Source organism: Cnephaeus nilssonii, assembly GCF_951640355.1.
Source record: "Cnephaeus nilssonii genome assembly, chromosome: 10".
Classification (NCBI taxonomy): domain Eukaryota; kingdom Metazoa; phylum Chordata; class Mammalia; order Chiroptera; family Vespertilionidae; genus Cnephaeus; species Cnephaeus nilssonii.
In genome coordinates, this window is record NC_137081.1 from 86,580,668 (window position 1) to 86,595,240 (window position 14,573).

Here is a 14,573-nt window from a genome sequence, read left to right on the forward strand (position 1 = left end):
AAAGATATCTTGGGTGAGGATTAACCAAATTGTGCTGAGATAGTCCATTTAAAAGGTTTAATTCTTCTGCTTTTTACGTTGGGAATATTGTGATGAATGCTTAGTCTGATAATGTCTATATATATTGTGTTCTCTTAGCACAGCTGATGTCACTGCCATCTGAATTGATAAAATAATCCAGTCCACCGTGAACATGTTCTCTGTAGACTGGATAGGTATGCACTGGTAATCAAAATACGTAGAACCCATGGTACTATGAGCCATGTGGCACACAAGGCCATCGAGATAAAACTGTGCCACTGCCATTGGGAGTGCAGCCAGCAATGAGAGGACCACCTCTGGTCTCTATCACAACTGAAGTCTGTACCACAGATGCTGCCCTCTCAGCCCACTATCACTTTAAAGATTTACTAAATAACGGATAAAAAATGTTTGACGGCAGTTTTCAATGAACGTGGATTAGCTAATACAAAAGCACATTTCAAAGGCATTAGAAAATTAAAAATATTTGAGGTGAAAACCTACTATTTTACTTCAAGACACCCAAGTCCCACTTGCATACAAATAAATTGTAAAAAAAAGCACATTTATTTGCTGGTCACTGTTTAAACCATGAAATACAATTACACATTGATGATACTGAAGTGGTTAGTATCCATACTAGCTTAACAAAAACTAACTTAACATTAGGAAAATGACCATATACACATATACTAGCATACACACTTGAATTGCCTTCTCACTGTACTTAATGTCCAGTTTTGACCACTGGATGCTGAAGTCTAAAATACCCTTATGGGTTAAATGTGCACAGCCTACACAGAGAACCATGTAGACAATAAAGCAAGGTTTTATTTTCTTTATTTAACAAACACTGCAGGTTAGTATTTAAACCTGCAGTAAATGGTGACGCTTTTATGCAGACAGTCACTGAAGGCAGGTATGAATCTGGGAAGAAAACTGGGAGACCGGGGCAGAGGCAGTGGGCCTGGCTCCCGCTGGGTGGTGTGCGCACCTGTGTTTCAGCTGGGGCAGGCAAGCCAGTTACCAATTCCTCTTATTGACGTGAACCAACAGTGTTTCTTCCGATATACAGTCCTCATAATAAAATCACACTTTCCAGAAGAAGTATTATTCATAATACATTCAGAATCACTGATTGCTTTTTCTTCGTCTTTTTTTCCTTGACAGTGTAGGTGTTTTAGTCTCTTGTGTTTGTTCTTTTATGCCAGATAAGGGCTGTTTGAAAACTATTTCATTATCTTCATCATCATTCATTTCAGCCACTTCAGATTTTCGTTTATCCAAAAATGTTGGTGTACAAACTGGTGTGGGGCCCTAAATTCAACAAGAAATAATAATACATAAATGTGGGAAGCTATGATACATAAGCTATGATACATAATACTAATAATACATAAATGTGGGAACCTCTATTTTCACAGGTTGTGCAGTGTTATTTCAGGCCTGTTTCCATCTTTCAGTGACATGATCACACAGAAAAAAGAGTTTAGGTGCTTATCAAACTTAGTATAAAAAAGTCCTAATTTATTGTAATATAATATGCTCCATTACAGGGTATGAGATAGAAAACCCTAATCTTACATTTGTAAAAACAGTGGCCTCCTCTCTTCTAACTCAGTCACTTTGCTTAAGAGGTACAAAGTGCAGTAATAAACTCACAATGATAACTTTTGCTAGTAAACTCACTATATCTGCTAAAGTCACAAATTAAATGTGAAATTGTTTTTTTCTAAATATTTTTATTGATTTCAGAGAGAAAGGGGGAGGAAGAGAGAGATAGAAAGGTCAATGATTAGAGAGAATCATTGATCAGCTGCCTGCTGCACACCCCCTACTGGGGATCGAGCCCACAACCCGGGCATGCACCCTTGACTGGAATCAAACCTGGGGACCCTTTAGTCTGCAGGCCCAGCTCTATCCACTGAGCCAAACCAGCTAGGGCTGTGAAATTTTAACAAACTGGCAGTAGCAGGAACTGCTTCTCCTCTTTTGAATTATACTCCCTGATTCTCACAATGTTAAAGACCATTTTACCTGGCTGTCCACAGTATTCTCAGGAGTTTTAGGGGTTGCTGAAGCCTTCTTCTTCTTCTTCTTAGGTAAAACCTGCAATCAAGTTTAAGAAACTTCATCAATTCCTATATTTATCAGTTTTAGTAGTTTGAATATATTTACCCGTCTACCTTTCCCTAACACCTGGCATGCAAAAAAAGAAAAACTTTACCTGTCTATTTGTGGATTTCTGAAGGTCGGTGTTTGAAGCTTTGCTTTTCTCCTTTTTACGTAAAACCTTAAGTAAACCAACACAAAGAAGTTATTACCTGGCAGTATCACATATTTACATTTTTAACTTACCATTAGAGCCTTACACATATTATCAGCAGATCCTTCCTACATGAGAAAGCATTTCAATTTAAAAAGCAAACTCCACAAACACAGTGAATGACCTCCAGTAAAGGGCAAACAGTAGAAGAGGGGCCGAGTTGGGGGCAGAAGCTGTGGAGCTGAAGCGGGGCTGAGACCTGAGCTGGCCCGGGGCCTTGCTTTAGAGGACCAGCTCCCAAATGGTTGGTAAGAGGACCAGGGCCTGCTGCCTGGGACACAGAGTTTTAAACACATACTGTTAGAGACTATGTTTGGGATTTAGGCAAAGAATTAACAACCGGTACTGGGCCCAAGGGGGTAGTCAGTCTTCTAGGTTCTGGATAAAGCTAAAAGACCTAATAAACTTAGGAAGAGATGCCATCCATCGCTTACCAACAAAGGAGCTGTTTGAAAGTAAGCTGAAAGGGTCTGTGAAAGATCAAACCAACCTCAGAATTTAGTGAAGAAATAAGATCGTTACCTATCCTAGCCACACCCGAGTGACCTGCACTCTTGTTTTGTAGTGCAAGACATAGCTCTCTACCAGGAAAGCGGGAGGGAGAATCAGAGCAAGGACATGGGGACTGCTGAGTGACATCTGTGCTGACTCAGCTTCATGCCAGCAGGTTTGCTATTCTAACCCCTGCTCACTTAATTCACAGAGGACACTGCTGAAATCTGATATGCACTTTATTTCCAATTTAAAAGAACAAGAAACAAAATTTTAACTGGAATGGCATAAAAAGGATGGCCAATTTATAGTCTTGTTTACCAATACCATGTAATACCAAACTTCATTTAATTCTGGTAAGGACACTTAATAGCAATCTAGCAGCATTGTGGTTTTGTTTGAATAGTGATTTAACTTCAATAATTTACTGTTAAAACAGATCATGAAAACCTAACCCCTCTCTGAAATTTCCTTTCTGTACAATGTCGATCATAGGATCTGGTCTGGCAAACTTTAGAAAGAACTTACAATGCAGTGCCTCAAAAATTTAGTCAAACCCTAGTATGTGGTAAGCACTGAGCTGGACACTTTACAGAGAAAACCATAATCATGTTACAGCTACTGGGGTACAAAGCCCACCTCCAAGAAGAAAAACACAAAATATATTTTCTGAAGGAATATTTACCAATGAAGGAAAATCATAATTAATTCCCTTCTTAGCTAGTCTCTTTCTGAGTAATTTCTCTTTCTTTTTAAATCGCTCCTCCATCCGCAGCTTTTCAAGAAGTGTCCGGTTCTGATTATACCGTTTCATTGCTGGGTAAGACGGGTTCTTAAACGGACGATGCCACTCTTTAAAAAGTTCCTCGTGTACTTTCTCAGGCGGCATAAAATGACCTATATGCAAAAAAGAAACAAGTTTTCAACCAAGTGGGAGGGGTACAGCACAGCACTGATCCACACGTGCAGTCCTCTGTCACCTTTTAGTTCACCTCCTCAGCCCTTCCTCTCCTTCTTTTCTGTGAATGAGCTCATGCCAACAAGGCTGCTGGGACTCTGTCATGGCAGGAGGAACCCAAACAAAGAGATGCTGGAGAGATGCCGTCTGGGCAGCCTCATCCGCTGCCTGATCAGATGTGCCTGACTGGGGTACCTGGATATTCACACCCCCCCCCACACACACACACAAGCACCCAGAAACTTAACTCTGCCTCTGAAGGGCCCCGGGACCCAGACAGGGCTGTGCTGGGATGTCAAGCCGGCGGCGCTGGTCTGTGTAGGTGAACTTGTAGTCTGGTGTTGTCATGGTTTCTCCGGTAGAAGAGCTGTACCAATGCCATTCAGACTGACTCTCAACTGTGACTCCCCACTTCACTGCCATCGTATCTAGAACCTATTCATGGTTTCCCACTGTCCTTAGTACACATATCGAACTCCCAGATTTATAAGGACTTCAAAGACCTGGCCTCCCCTCATCTTCCCCCTCATCTCTTGCTCTTCTCCTCACAGTCCCTCACAGGCAGATACTGCTAGTCACCTCTAGCTTTGCATTTGCTGTCCCCACAGCCAGGATCTCAACCTTCATTCCCTCCCCCGAACCTGGCTCACTCCTATTTCAACTCCAGATTTTAATCTATTGATTTTAGAGAGGAAGGGAGAGGGATAGAGAGAAGCATCAATGATGAGAATCATTGATCAGCTACCTCTTGCACTCCCCCTACTGGGGATCGAGACCTCAACTCAGGCATTTGCCCTTGGCAGGAATCAAACCTGGGACTCTTCAGTCCGCAGGCCGATGCTCTATCCACTGAGCCAAACAGGCCAGGGCCAGATTTTAATCTAAACACTTCCTCAGGGAAGCTTTCCACACCCTTTAAGGTGGGTTAGTTGCTCTTCCTCTGTGCTCCTAAAATCACTCCCCAATTCCATCTCAGCACAAACACAGCTCAGTCTGGTTTAGATTTTAAAATTCTAATTAGAACTGATCCTTGCACCATCCTTAAGGGAATCATCCCAGAAATGAAGTGGGATGTCCAAGTAGCTGAGCAATCTGTCCTTCACACGACAGCCACCCAGCAGCAGGTAACCAGTCCTATGGGAAGCCAAGTGCACTTACACTTCAAGAGTCTTTCACCAAAAAGGTAGTTGTTCATTGTTTCAGCAACTATCTTGGCAACATCTTCAGATTCAAATTCAACGAAGGCATAGCCTCTGCTATTTCCAGTCTGCAATTAAAAATTTCGCCACAAAAACAATTAAACTCTAAACTGCTAAAATGCCATTAATTTAAACAACACACCAGCCCCATTAGCAAATTACATTATGGCATACAATGTGGAAACTGTTGTGGGAAAAGGAAAGATCCCCAAAAGGCTGAACATGCCACTGACCTCGAGGTATTCCTGGGATCTGATCACACAGGTAAGTCCATAACCACAGTTGGAATTGATTTAACAGTTTGAACTCTTCAAAGTAGCCAATGTTAAGAAAAACAAAGGAAGTACAAAAGGGCAAGGAGACTATCTTACACAGGCTGAAGAGTTCTACCAACCAATGCAATGCAGGAATCGTGCCTGGACCCCAGAACAGGTAGGGAAAGTGGTAGCTGAAGATTTCTGGGACTACTGAGGAATACGTGAAGACGGCAAGTCCATGCTAGACCAGCGGTCGCCAACCTTTCGGACCTCACAGACCATCAGCAGTCCACGGACCACCAGTTGGCGACCGCTGTGCTAGACTCCTATCTCGTGTCTGGATTCCTAAGTAGATTTACGATGAAGTATTTCAAGTCTTTATGACTGCTACATTCTTCCAAGGTTCAGTAAAACAAAGTGTGTGTTTTTATAGCTATGGAGACATACAGCTAATGTGTCAGGGTGTTAATAATGGGTGAATCCAGGGGAGGGAAGAGTTGTTCATTACATTATTGTTCTTTCCACTTCTCTGTAGACTTGAACATTTTCAAAATACAATTCTGGGGGAAACAATGATTATATTACAGTAAAGAAAAACATTTACAAAATACCCTCAAAAAAGGCAGAAAATTTTTTTTTGAAAAAGACAATAAGAAAGGCAAAAGATAAGAATAGGCAGTTCACAGAGGAAGGAATTCTAATGGCTAATAAACCCATAATGACACTCAACAAAATCAACTTAGGCCAGAAAGGTCATGTTAAACAACTGAACCGAAAGGTTAAGTAGTGTCTCATAGAACTTTTATTTCAGTTATGTGTACATACATGTATATGTGTGCTGACTCCTCCTATAAAACTTACAATGTTCCCAGCAGCTTCACCCAAGAATGAAATATTATAAAAAACCTAATGTTCAGTGGGAAGCTAGATAAATAAACTTGAGTATGTTCAAGCAGAGGAACATAGCAATGACAATTAATGTACTAGAGTTAAATGGATAAAGCTCAAAATAGATAGTTGAATGAATATATAAAAGTGCAGAAAGAGAGAACACTACTATACAATCTATGCTGACACATGTAGTAAAGATTTCCAAAACACATACAGCAATGAAAAACACTGACTTCATGAACAGTCATTTCCTGGGCATGGGAGAAGGTGCAGAGGACCGGGGAAGGGTACAAAAGGGACCTCAAATCTACCTAAAATCTATTTCAGAAAAAACGAAGACCTGAAGCAAGTTGACATTTGATAAAGGAAAATGGTGGCTATCTAAAAAGGTCACTAAATCATTCTCTGGTAGACTTCAGACCGTTTGAAATAGCTCACCCACATAATAAGCAACCATTACAAATAGACAAATGGGGGAAAAGAGGAGGCGCACAGAGAAAATGTATTATTTTGGTTAGGATTAGAGAAATACCAGGGCATTTTAAATTTGAAATCCCCTTTAATGTTGAGATGTTGCTTTGACAAAACTTAATACCTGTGACTTTAGGACAACTAGCGGAAGATGGATGCATACCCTATCCACTCACGTGCCAAATAAAATATAAAATTTAACTTTGATCTGTTATAACTCAAGTGGGAAAATGTGAAAAAACTGCATCAAGAAAAATAAAGATTCCAACAATGAGAGGTCTCTGTGGTTACAATAAAAGTGTATGTGTGCAGTAAAAAAGTAAACTGACCTCTATTACTGAAACAAACCACATAAACCTTTTTAAATTAGAAAGTAGGGATGACATAACAATAACATATATATACACATACACACACAGCTCTTTCTGTAAGAACCCATCTAATCTTTAATCAGATACTCCTAGGACGTTGGTGCTATTTCACTCATATTTTGCAAATGAGAAAACTAAAGCATGGAGAGGTTATATAAGTTGCCCAAGGTCATACAACTAGTAACCCATGGAAGCCAGGCCTTGCACATAGGTAGTGTGGCCTCAGTGTCCCTATTCTTAACCCTTCCCTATACAGACCTCTGCTATTGCAGGAGGGCATACACCCGAGGCTAACACAGGAGGTGTGAACCTGCTCCTCAAACCGAAGTCCATGTGCAGCTGACTGAGGAGCTGCAGGACACACATGATTCGTTTGCCAAAACTGTAATTAGAGGATCTGGGGCAACTACTCTCTTCAACAGTAAAACAAACACCTACAGAAATCCCGATGTTGTTTTCCTGGTTGTTTCAGGTTTTAAACCTCACCCGTGACCCTTTCTGGAGTGAAGTCTGATAAGAACAACATGTGAGCACGCCCTCTACACTGTCAATGATGATGTACCTTTTAAAAAATATATATATTTTATTGATTTTTTACAGAGAGGAAGGGAGAGGGATAGAGAGTTAGAAACATCGATCAGCTGCTTCCTGCACACCCCCTACTGGGGATGTGCCCGCAACCAAGGTACATGCCCTTAACCGGAATCGAACCCGGGACCTTCCAGTCCGCAGGCCACGCTCTATCCACTGAGCCAAACCGGTTAGGGCTGATGATGTACTTTTGAAAAATAAAATAAATAACCTACTTTAGTACAAAAACCTTACCCTTTTACTTCTGGACAGCCTGAATCTCGTAACAGTGCCGAACTGGGAGAAATATGCGCGGATCTGGGTTTCGTAAAGTGCAGGAGGTAGGTGGCCCACATAAATTACTCCGGGAGTAAGTTTTTCTTTTTCTTGCTTCTGTTTCTGAAGACATAAAAAAACCAAGAAAATACTTTAAAAAAAAATCACATTGCAAACTTGGAAAACCCTAGCTCTCAGTCCAATAGGAGACTTAGCGCCTCTTCCACGCACGGAGCAGCGGAGCTCAAGGATCAGCTGTTCCACGCCTGCCCGCCACGAAGACGGCCACGCAGCTGCCTTCTCAGCCCAGCACCCGGCGCCAGGAAGGTGCTCAGCTCCTCTACGTGGGCTCCGTGGCTGCGCAAGCAGGTCTCTCACACGCTGTCAACTCCACATACACATGGCCTTCCATTTTGTCTGCAGATCGCCGTTTATTCGAACCCGCCCAATCGAAAATTCCCGGACCACGGCGAACCTTCACGCTGCCGACAACCTCTCCACGCGTCTTAATCCCACGCGTGTATCTCAAGCTAAAAACCACGGCAGATGTAACGTGATGAGAGGGGCCCTATTCGGCGAATGAAGTTGGCAAGCACGGTCTTCTGAGAACCCCGTCCCCCCCGCGGCATTCGGTGGCGGCGTGGGGACTCGCGCGGGGTCATGGCGGGGGAGCCATCCCAGCGGCGGCTCTTTCCTCCCCTCGCGCCACCGCGCTCAGCTCCGCCGCGGGACCTGCCCGGCCCAGCCGTCACTCCCCATCAGCCCCCCTCCCCGCCTCGGGGCAGCCTCGGCCCCCAGGCCCGCGGGGTGGGGCCCCCCTGGGAGCCCCGGGAGGCGCCGGAGGCCGGGACCGACGCCGGGCTCCACAGGCCGGCCCGGGAGGCCGCTCACCTTAGTGGCGCGCCGGCGGGCCTGAGCCACCTCCTGGTGAAACTTGGCGTCCTCCTGCGGGTTCAGGGACAGGAGCGGCTGCGCGGGGCCCGAGAAGACCGCCATGCCGACAGCGTCCGAGCCGCAGAGCTCCACGCGGCAGCCCCGGAAGTTCCTGAGCCCGTGGCTCCGCCCAAGCGGAAGTGGAGGCGGCCGAGGTGCCCCGCGCCTCCAGGAACGGGGACGGAGCGCGCGACGAGGCGGGCGGGCGCCCCCTGCTGGTGAGGCGGCGCTTGGCCTCGCTCTCTCACCTGCCCTTTGCTTCTGGTGGATGGTAATTTGTTCACGCCTACTCTGCGGCCAGCCAGTTTCGCCGGGGGGTCGGGAGGGCGGGGGAGAGGCAGGTGGGATGTTTAAGAAATTGCCGTACCGCAATTCCAAAACAGGACCCGTGACCTCGAGGTCTTGCTACCCATACTTTAATTCTTTTTCCTTTGTTCACTCACTTGTTGGTGAGCCCTTACTGCGTGTCCCTGGGAGGGGCCGAGGGGCCTGCTCACCCCTGCCCACCTTTCCCTCCCCTGTTCTCCTCCCGTTCCCGTCCAGCCCCTCCGCCCGCTCACTCGCTCTGTCTCTCTCTCCCTGCAGCGCTGGCACTGGCGGCTTCCCCTGGGTCTCTCTGGGAGGAGGTTTAGTGAGGAGGATAGTCCTTCTCTGTCTCTGCCCCAATTTTTCCTTATTCTGGGGAGGTCTTTTGCAGTCCCGGAGCCACTTGGGATTATCAATCAGAATGTCTATCCAAATTTGGATATACGGAATTTGGTCCGGGTGGCCGGGATTGTCGAAAACGGCACGTTGGATGTTATATGCCAGCCCTAGATCAGTGGACCCCTCTGGGGGCCACTCACTGGGATATGGGAAAGTCGGCCATTCCCGCTCACAAAGTTTCTGTAAACCAAAAGCATTAACGGAAGCTCCGTAGTCATCCGCTCGCCGCTTGAATGCCTGAAAAATTTTCAAAAAACATTGCAGGGGAGTACAGACAGAAGCAGACTGACCCATTCTAATGATAGAGACAGTTAGACCACAATAACACAGAACAAAAGACAAAGACAACCAACAGGATCGCCGGGCACCGTCGTGCACCGGGATCTGGTCTCGGAAGAAGCGCTGTGTCCAGCCTTCCAGAGACCCTAGATGGGCGCCCACAGAACAGAACCAGAAATAAGTTTCTTACCGGTAAGAACCAGATCCAGGCGGCTCCAATCAGAGTCAATCAGGAAATTTAGCAGGCAGGGTCTCCGACCTCTACCAGTCCTGGGGCTGAGGAACGTCTCTCAGATCTCCCCCTGGGTCGGAGAGTCCGGGGACCCCGGTGGGCTCTGGTCACAGAACCAGGCAAAGGCTGGTTATCTTGCTGGGGCCTCCAAATGTTGTGGAGTGAACGTAAGTAAAGACCACTGGAGTCCAAACCAAATTAAAATTTAGGGAGCCTTTATTGCCGGCCGGCGGCTGTTCTGCCTTCCAGACAGGGAGGTCAGAGAGCAGCAGCGACCCTTTGTGTAGGACCACTTTTAAGCACATTAACCACATCCGGTTTTTGCAGAACAAGTAACCTAAGACAAAACAGTTTTTCCCAAGTAACATCAAGATCATGCCAATGACAACCATGTTATTCACAGGGTCATCCTGTTCTTCAGAAAGCTGACAGTGTTCTATCTCGCAAGGCTATTTTGTGAGGTGCAAGGGGAAAGGGGCCATGAGACCCTATCGCAAGGCCTGGCCTGGTGTCAGCACTGGCAACTCTATCTGTGGCATAGTCCACGGCCTCTCTGGAAGCATGCTCAAAAATTCCCACTCTCTAACACCTGGGGCCCGGCAGGGCCTGCAGTCCATAGCGTAATGCCCTCTTCCCAACCTGGATTAGTCAGGTGTTTTCTGTATTTTATGATGTTTTGACACCTTCAAAAGCTGTCTGGCTGGGAGAGACTGTCCTTTCAGGGCTAGTCAATTCTTGGAGACAGCACAGGCCCCGCCTGCCATGTCTCTCATGCGCCTCCTCTTGGTCCAACTCTCACACACCAACCACTATTCCCTCTGCTCTCCATCACTCCAGGGCCAGGTACCGGGCAACCAGAGACCACTCCTATGGTCCAAAGCTACAAAAATAATCTAATGGCTGATAACACAACGTTTTGTAAGTTGTTTTTTTGTAAGTTTGTGTCTAATTCTTTCTTCACTTTCAAAAGCATTGATGGAAGCCTATGTTATTAAAAACATAACAATAATTATTAAAAACAATATTGGATGATAAACCACTGTTATTTTGGTCAATATCAAGCGAATAATTTAAGTGAAATTGCTATAAGAGAACTTCTTCCATTCCTTCTACTTACCTTCATGAATATCAGACTGAATTCTCAAGAAGGCAAAGTCTAAAGAAAAGATTAGGTGCCAACATATTATTGGGTGGATGGGTGAATCTCAGGCCATGGAGAGTAAAGGACAAATGGAAGGAGGCAGCAAGAGACAGAACGCAAATACAACATGGTGCATTGTTACACTTGTCACAGTCTTGCAAAAAACCCAGTTGGTTGCTCAGATACATGGGCCATTTCTTTTTTTTTTTCTTTTTTTCAAAAATATATTTTATTGATTTTTTTACAGAGAGGAAGAGAGAGGGATAGAGAGTTAGAAACATCGAGCAGCTGCCTCCTGCACACCCCCGACTGGGGTTGTGCCCGCAACCAAGGTACATGCCCTTGACTGGAATCGAACCCGGGACCCTTCAGTCCGCAGGCCGACGCTCTATCCACTGAGCCAAACCGGTTTCGGCTACACGGGCCATTTCTGCATTTATGGAAAAACTGCTTGGAGCTGTTGGTTCTTAGAAGAGTCTGTTAGGAAGAGAAAGGGCAAGGAATTTATCTGTGGGCCTGTAACCATACCTGCTTTTCACTGGTCAGAGTTTGCCCCTGGAGTGTTAACCTCACACCCTTTCAGGTTCTGTGCACAGACCCCTGGGAAGTTGTTGGTGAAGCCAGAGCCTTTTGAGTTGGAACTGGGCTGCAGCTGCCATAAGGAGCATAAGAGCAGTGCTGAAGCTTAACCCATGACCCAGGGGAGGCCAAGGCACCGGTGGGATTAATGAATGCAGTGAGGTTGTCGGGTGGGACTCGACACTGAGAGTTTCCTAGGTTTCCATGTTGCGTCTTGTAAAGAATAATGGGGGAAGTCTCCAGGGGATAATTACTGTGAATTTAATTATCTATCTATCTATCTATCTATCTATCATCTATCTATAGAATATTCATCCATAGCTACATGAATTGGAAAAAAATAAAAAAGAACACATAGCCCAGCCGGTTGAATATCAACCTATGAACCAGGAGGTCACAATTTGATTCCTGGTCAGGGCACATGCCTGGGTTTGGGCTTGATCCCCAGTAGGGGGCATGCAAGAGGCAGCAGATCAGTGATTCTCTCTCACAATTGATGTTTTTCTCTCTCTCCCTCTCCCTTACTCTCTGAAATCAATAAAAATATCTTTTTTTTTAAAAAAGAACATTTAGCCTTAATTCATCTGATTTAAAGATCAGCCCATTAAAACTTTACTCTTCTTGTTTAATATTTATAAAATGAATAATATATTTATGTTATTTTGATCAACCATGTATTACTGTTGAATAATCTAGAAGGAATTTTAACATGTAGTTCCTTATGATAAAAGAAAATTTGCACTTTAATTTATATTCAATTTTAGGGGGTTATTGATGGATAATCATAAGATTTTAAATTAGAAATACTTTTATGTTGAATTAAAATTCTTGTGTGGTAAGTGAAATAAAAATTGTTGTTAAAAAGGGGCTTATAAAAACAGTATGAAGGTTCTTCAAAAAATTAAGCATAGTATTACCACATGATCCAACAATTCCACTTCAGGTTATATACCCAAAAGAATTGAAAGCAGAGACTCGAGCAGATAATTTTGCATCCATGTTCATAGCAGTATTATTCACATTAGCCAAAAGGTGGACAACCAAAATGTCTATTGACAGATGAATAGATAAATAAAATGTAGTATATACATAAAGTGGAATATTCAGTGTTAAAATGGAATGAAATTCTGACACCAAGTACAACATGCATGAATCTTGAGTCATTATGCTAAGTGAGGTAAGCCAGTCACAAAAAGACAAATATTGTATGAATTCCACTTCTATGAGGCACCTGAGTGGTCAAATTTAGAGATAGAAAGTAATCTTTATACACATTATTGCTAATCCTCATAACTTTTAGAGATAAGTAGTAATAATTCTAACTTGACAAATGAGAAAAGACTCCCTTATGTTATGCTTGAAAATCACCTTAGATTTTTCAGAAATAAAGTGATTTGGCAAACACCTGTTTCAGCTAGAATTGATAACCAGAACAGCGAACTGAGGTTTTTGTCTGGGGTTGTGTCTCAGGAAGCTGAAAAATGAGATCACAGACCAGCAGATTTAAGCCAAAGCATGGAAAATTTTTTACAAGTAGGTTCAGCTCCCTCACGGGGAGGGGCCCCAATAATGGTGCCAGTGAAGCTAATCAGTCTAGAGGTATATATGTGCCTGCTCTATATCTGTCAACACCTGATTGATTCCCTCAATTGTTCTTGCCCAGGTACAGGCCTGAACTATCCTGTCCCTATGGGTCAGTTCACCTTATTGTTGCAGACACTTCCTACTTTCACATACCTCCCGCTCTGAGCCTAAAAACATTTTGTTATTCCTGCATGGTTGGTTTCTGTGATTAGGCTTGCTCAAACTGCCATGTCTGGCCCTGACTACATTTCACGTGCCTTTGTTTTCCATTGGACCCCTGCCTGTCTGCCTGCATGTCAAGCTAACTCCTCTCAGAATTTTAAAAGTCACAATCTTCTTTTTAAAAAAATATATTTTTATTGATTTCAGAGAGGAAGGGAAGGGGAGAAAGCTAGAAACATCAATGATGAGAGAGAATCATTGGTTGGCTGCCTCCTGCACACCCCCTACTGGGGATTGAGCCCACAATCTGGGCATATGGCCCAACTGGGAATCGAACCGTGACCTCCTGGTTCACAGGTTGATGCTCAACCACTGAGCTATGCTGACCAGGCCAAAAGTCACAATCTTTGAGTGACATGGAGAAAAATGTTGCAGGATTTAAAAAATGAATTTGGATTTGTATAAAGTCAGTTAATACACAAAAGATGTTTGGATGGTAGTAAATCAATAAAAATGAGCTACTATTGCTACTTTCATCCTTTTGTTGCGAATTTTGAGATTTTTCTGCCTATATTTTTGGACTACAAAAGATCACAGGATATCAGAAGTACATAGGCAAAAAAAAAATATTGTGTTTGATTGAGCAAGTTGCTAACATTTTCTAAACTGTTACATCATAGGGCTATGAGAGGTCAAGTTAGATAAGGTATTTAAAGCCTCTTGCAAATATTGTTAAATGGTAGGTAGATGACAATAGCATAACGATTGAGATGAACTATTTGGGTCGCAGTTTCAGCATTTACTAGCTTCCTGTGACCTTTGGAAAGTCAATTAATTTGTTACCATGGTTATTTCACTTATAACAACAGTATCAACTTCATAGAAGCATTAGAAGATAAAATATGCACGAAGCTATCATTCAGTTGGTGTAAGTAATTGTGAGGGTGAGAACAAGAAAATAAAAAGGCCTTTCTTTTTCTTTGCTGTAGCCTTCTCAATTTATGAGAAGCATTAAGTAATTAAACTCCAAGGTTGTTAGCTCCTCTGGTTCAAACTGCAAGACATGATAAGTTACTCTCAAGGCTGCATTCTGGCATGTATATCCTTCCTCCCTGCTCTTTTCTAC

At 43.7% G+C, this 14,573-nt stretch overlaps 1 protein-coding gene across 1 annotated transcript; it reads right to left on the reverse strand.

Moving 5' to 3' along the window:
- Positions 1-845: 845 nt before the first annotated feature.
- NIFK (nucleolar protein interacting with the FHA domain of MKI67) lies at positions 846-8,874 on the reverse strand. The gene is made up of 7 exons (XM_079783256.1): positions 8,724-8,874; positions 7,812-7,955; positions 4,956-5,064; positions 3,525-3,736; positions 2,249-2,314; positions 2,059-2,130; positions 846-1,338 (listed from the first exon to the last, which is right to left on the reverse strand). Exons 1-7 carry the CDS (start codon positions 8,826-8,828, stop codon positions 1,153-1,155), a joined length of 894 nt encoding a protein of 297 aa, XP_079639382.1. The 5' UTR covers positions 8,829-8,874; the 3' UTR covers positions 846-1,152.
- Positions 8,875-14,573: the final 5,699 nt, after the last annotated feature.

What these genes read in the sequence shown, in the direction of transcription:
- NIFK (XM_079783256.1), bottom strand. Translation starts at nt 8,828, where the DNA reads ATGGCGGTCTTCTCGGGCCCCGCGCAGCCGCTCCTGTCCCTGAACCCG. An exon ending in GGCTGTCCAGAAGTAAAAGG is followed by an intron (nt 5,065 to 7,811) that starts GTAAGGTTTTTG and finishes TTTTAATTGCAG; the next exon opens with ACTGGAAATAGCAGAGGCTA. An exon ending in AGAAATCCACAAATAGACAG is followed by an intron (nt 2,131 to 2,248) that starts GTAAAGTTTTTC and finishes ACTTGATTGCAG; the next exon opens with GTTTTACCTAAGAAGAAGAA.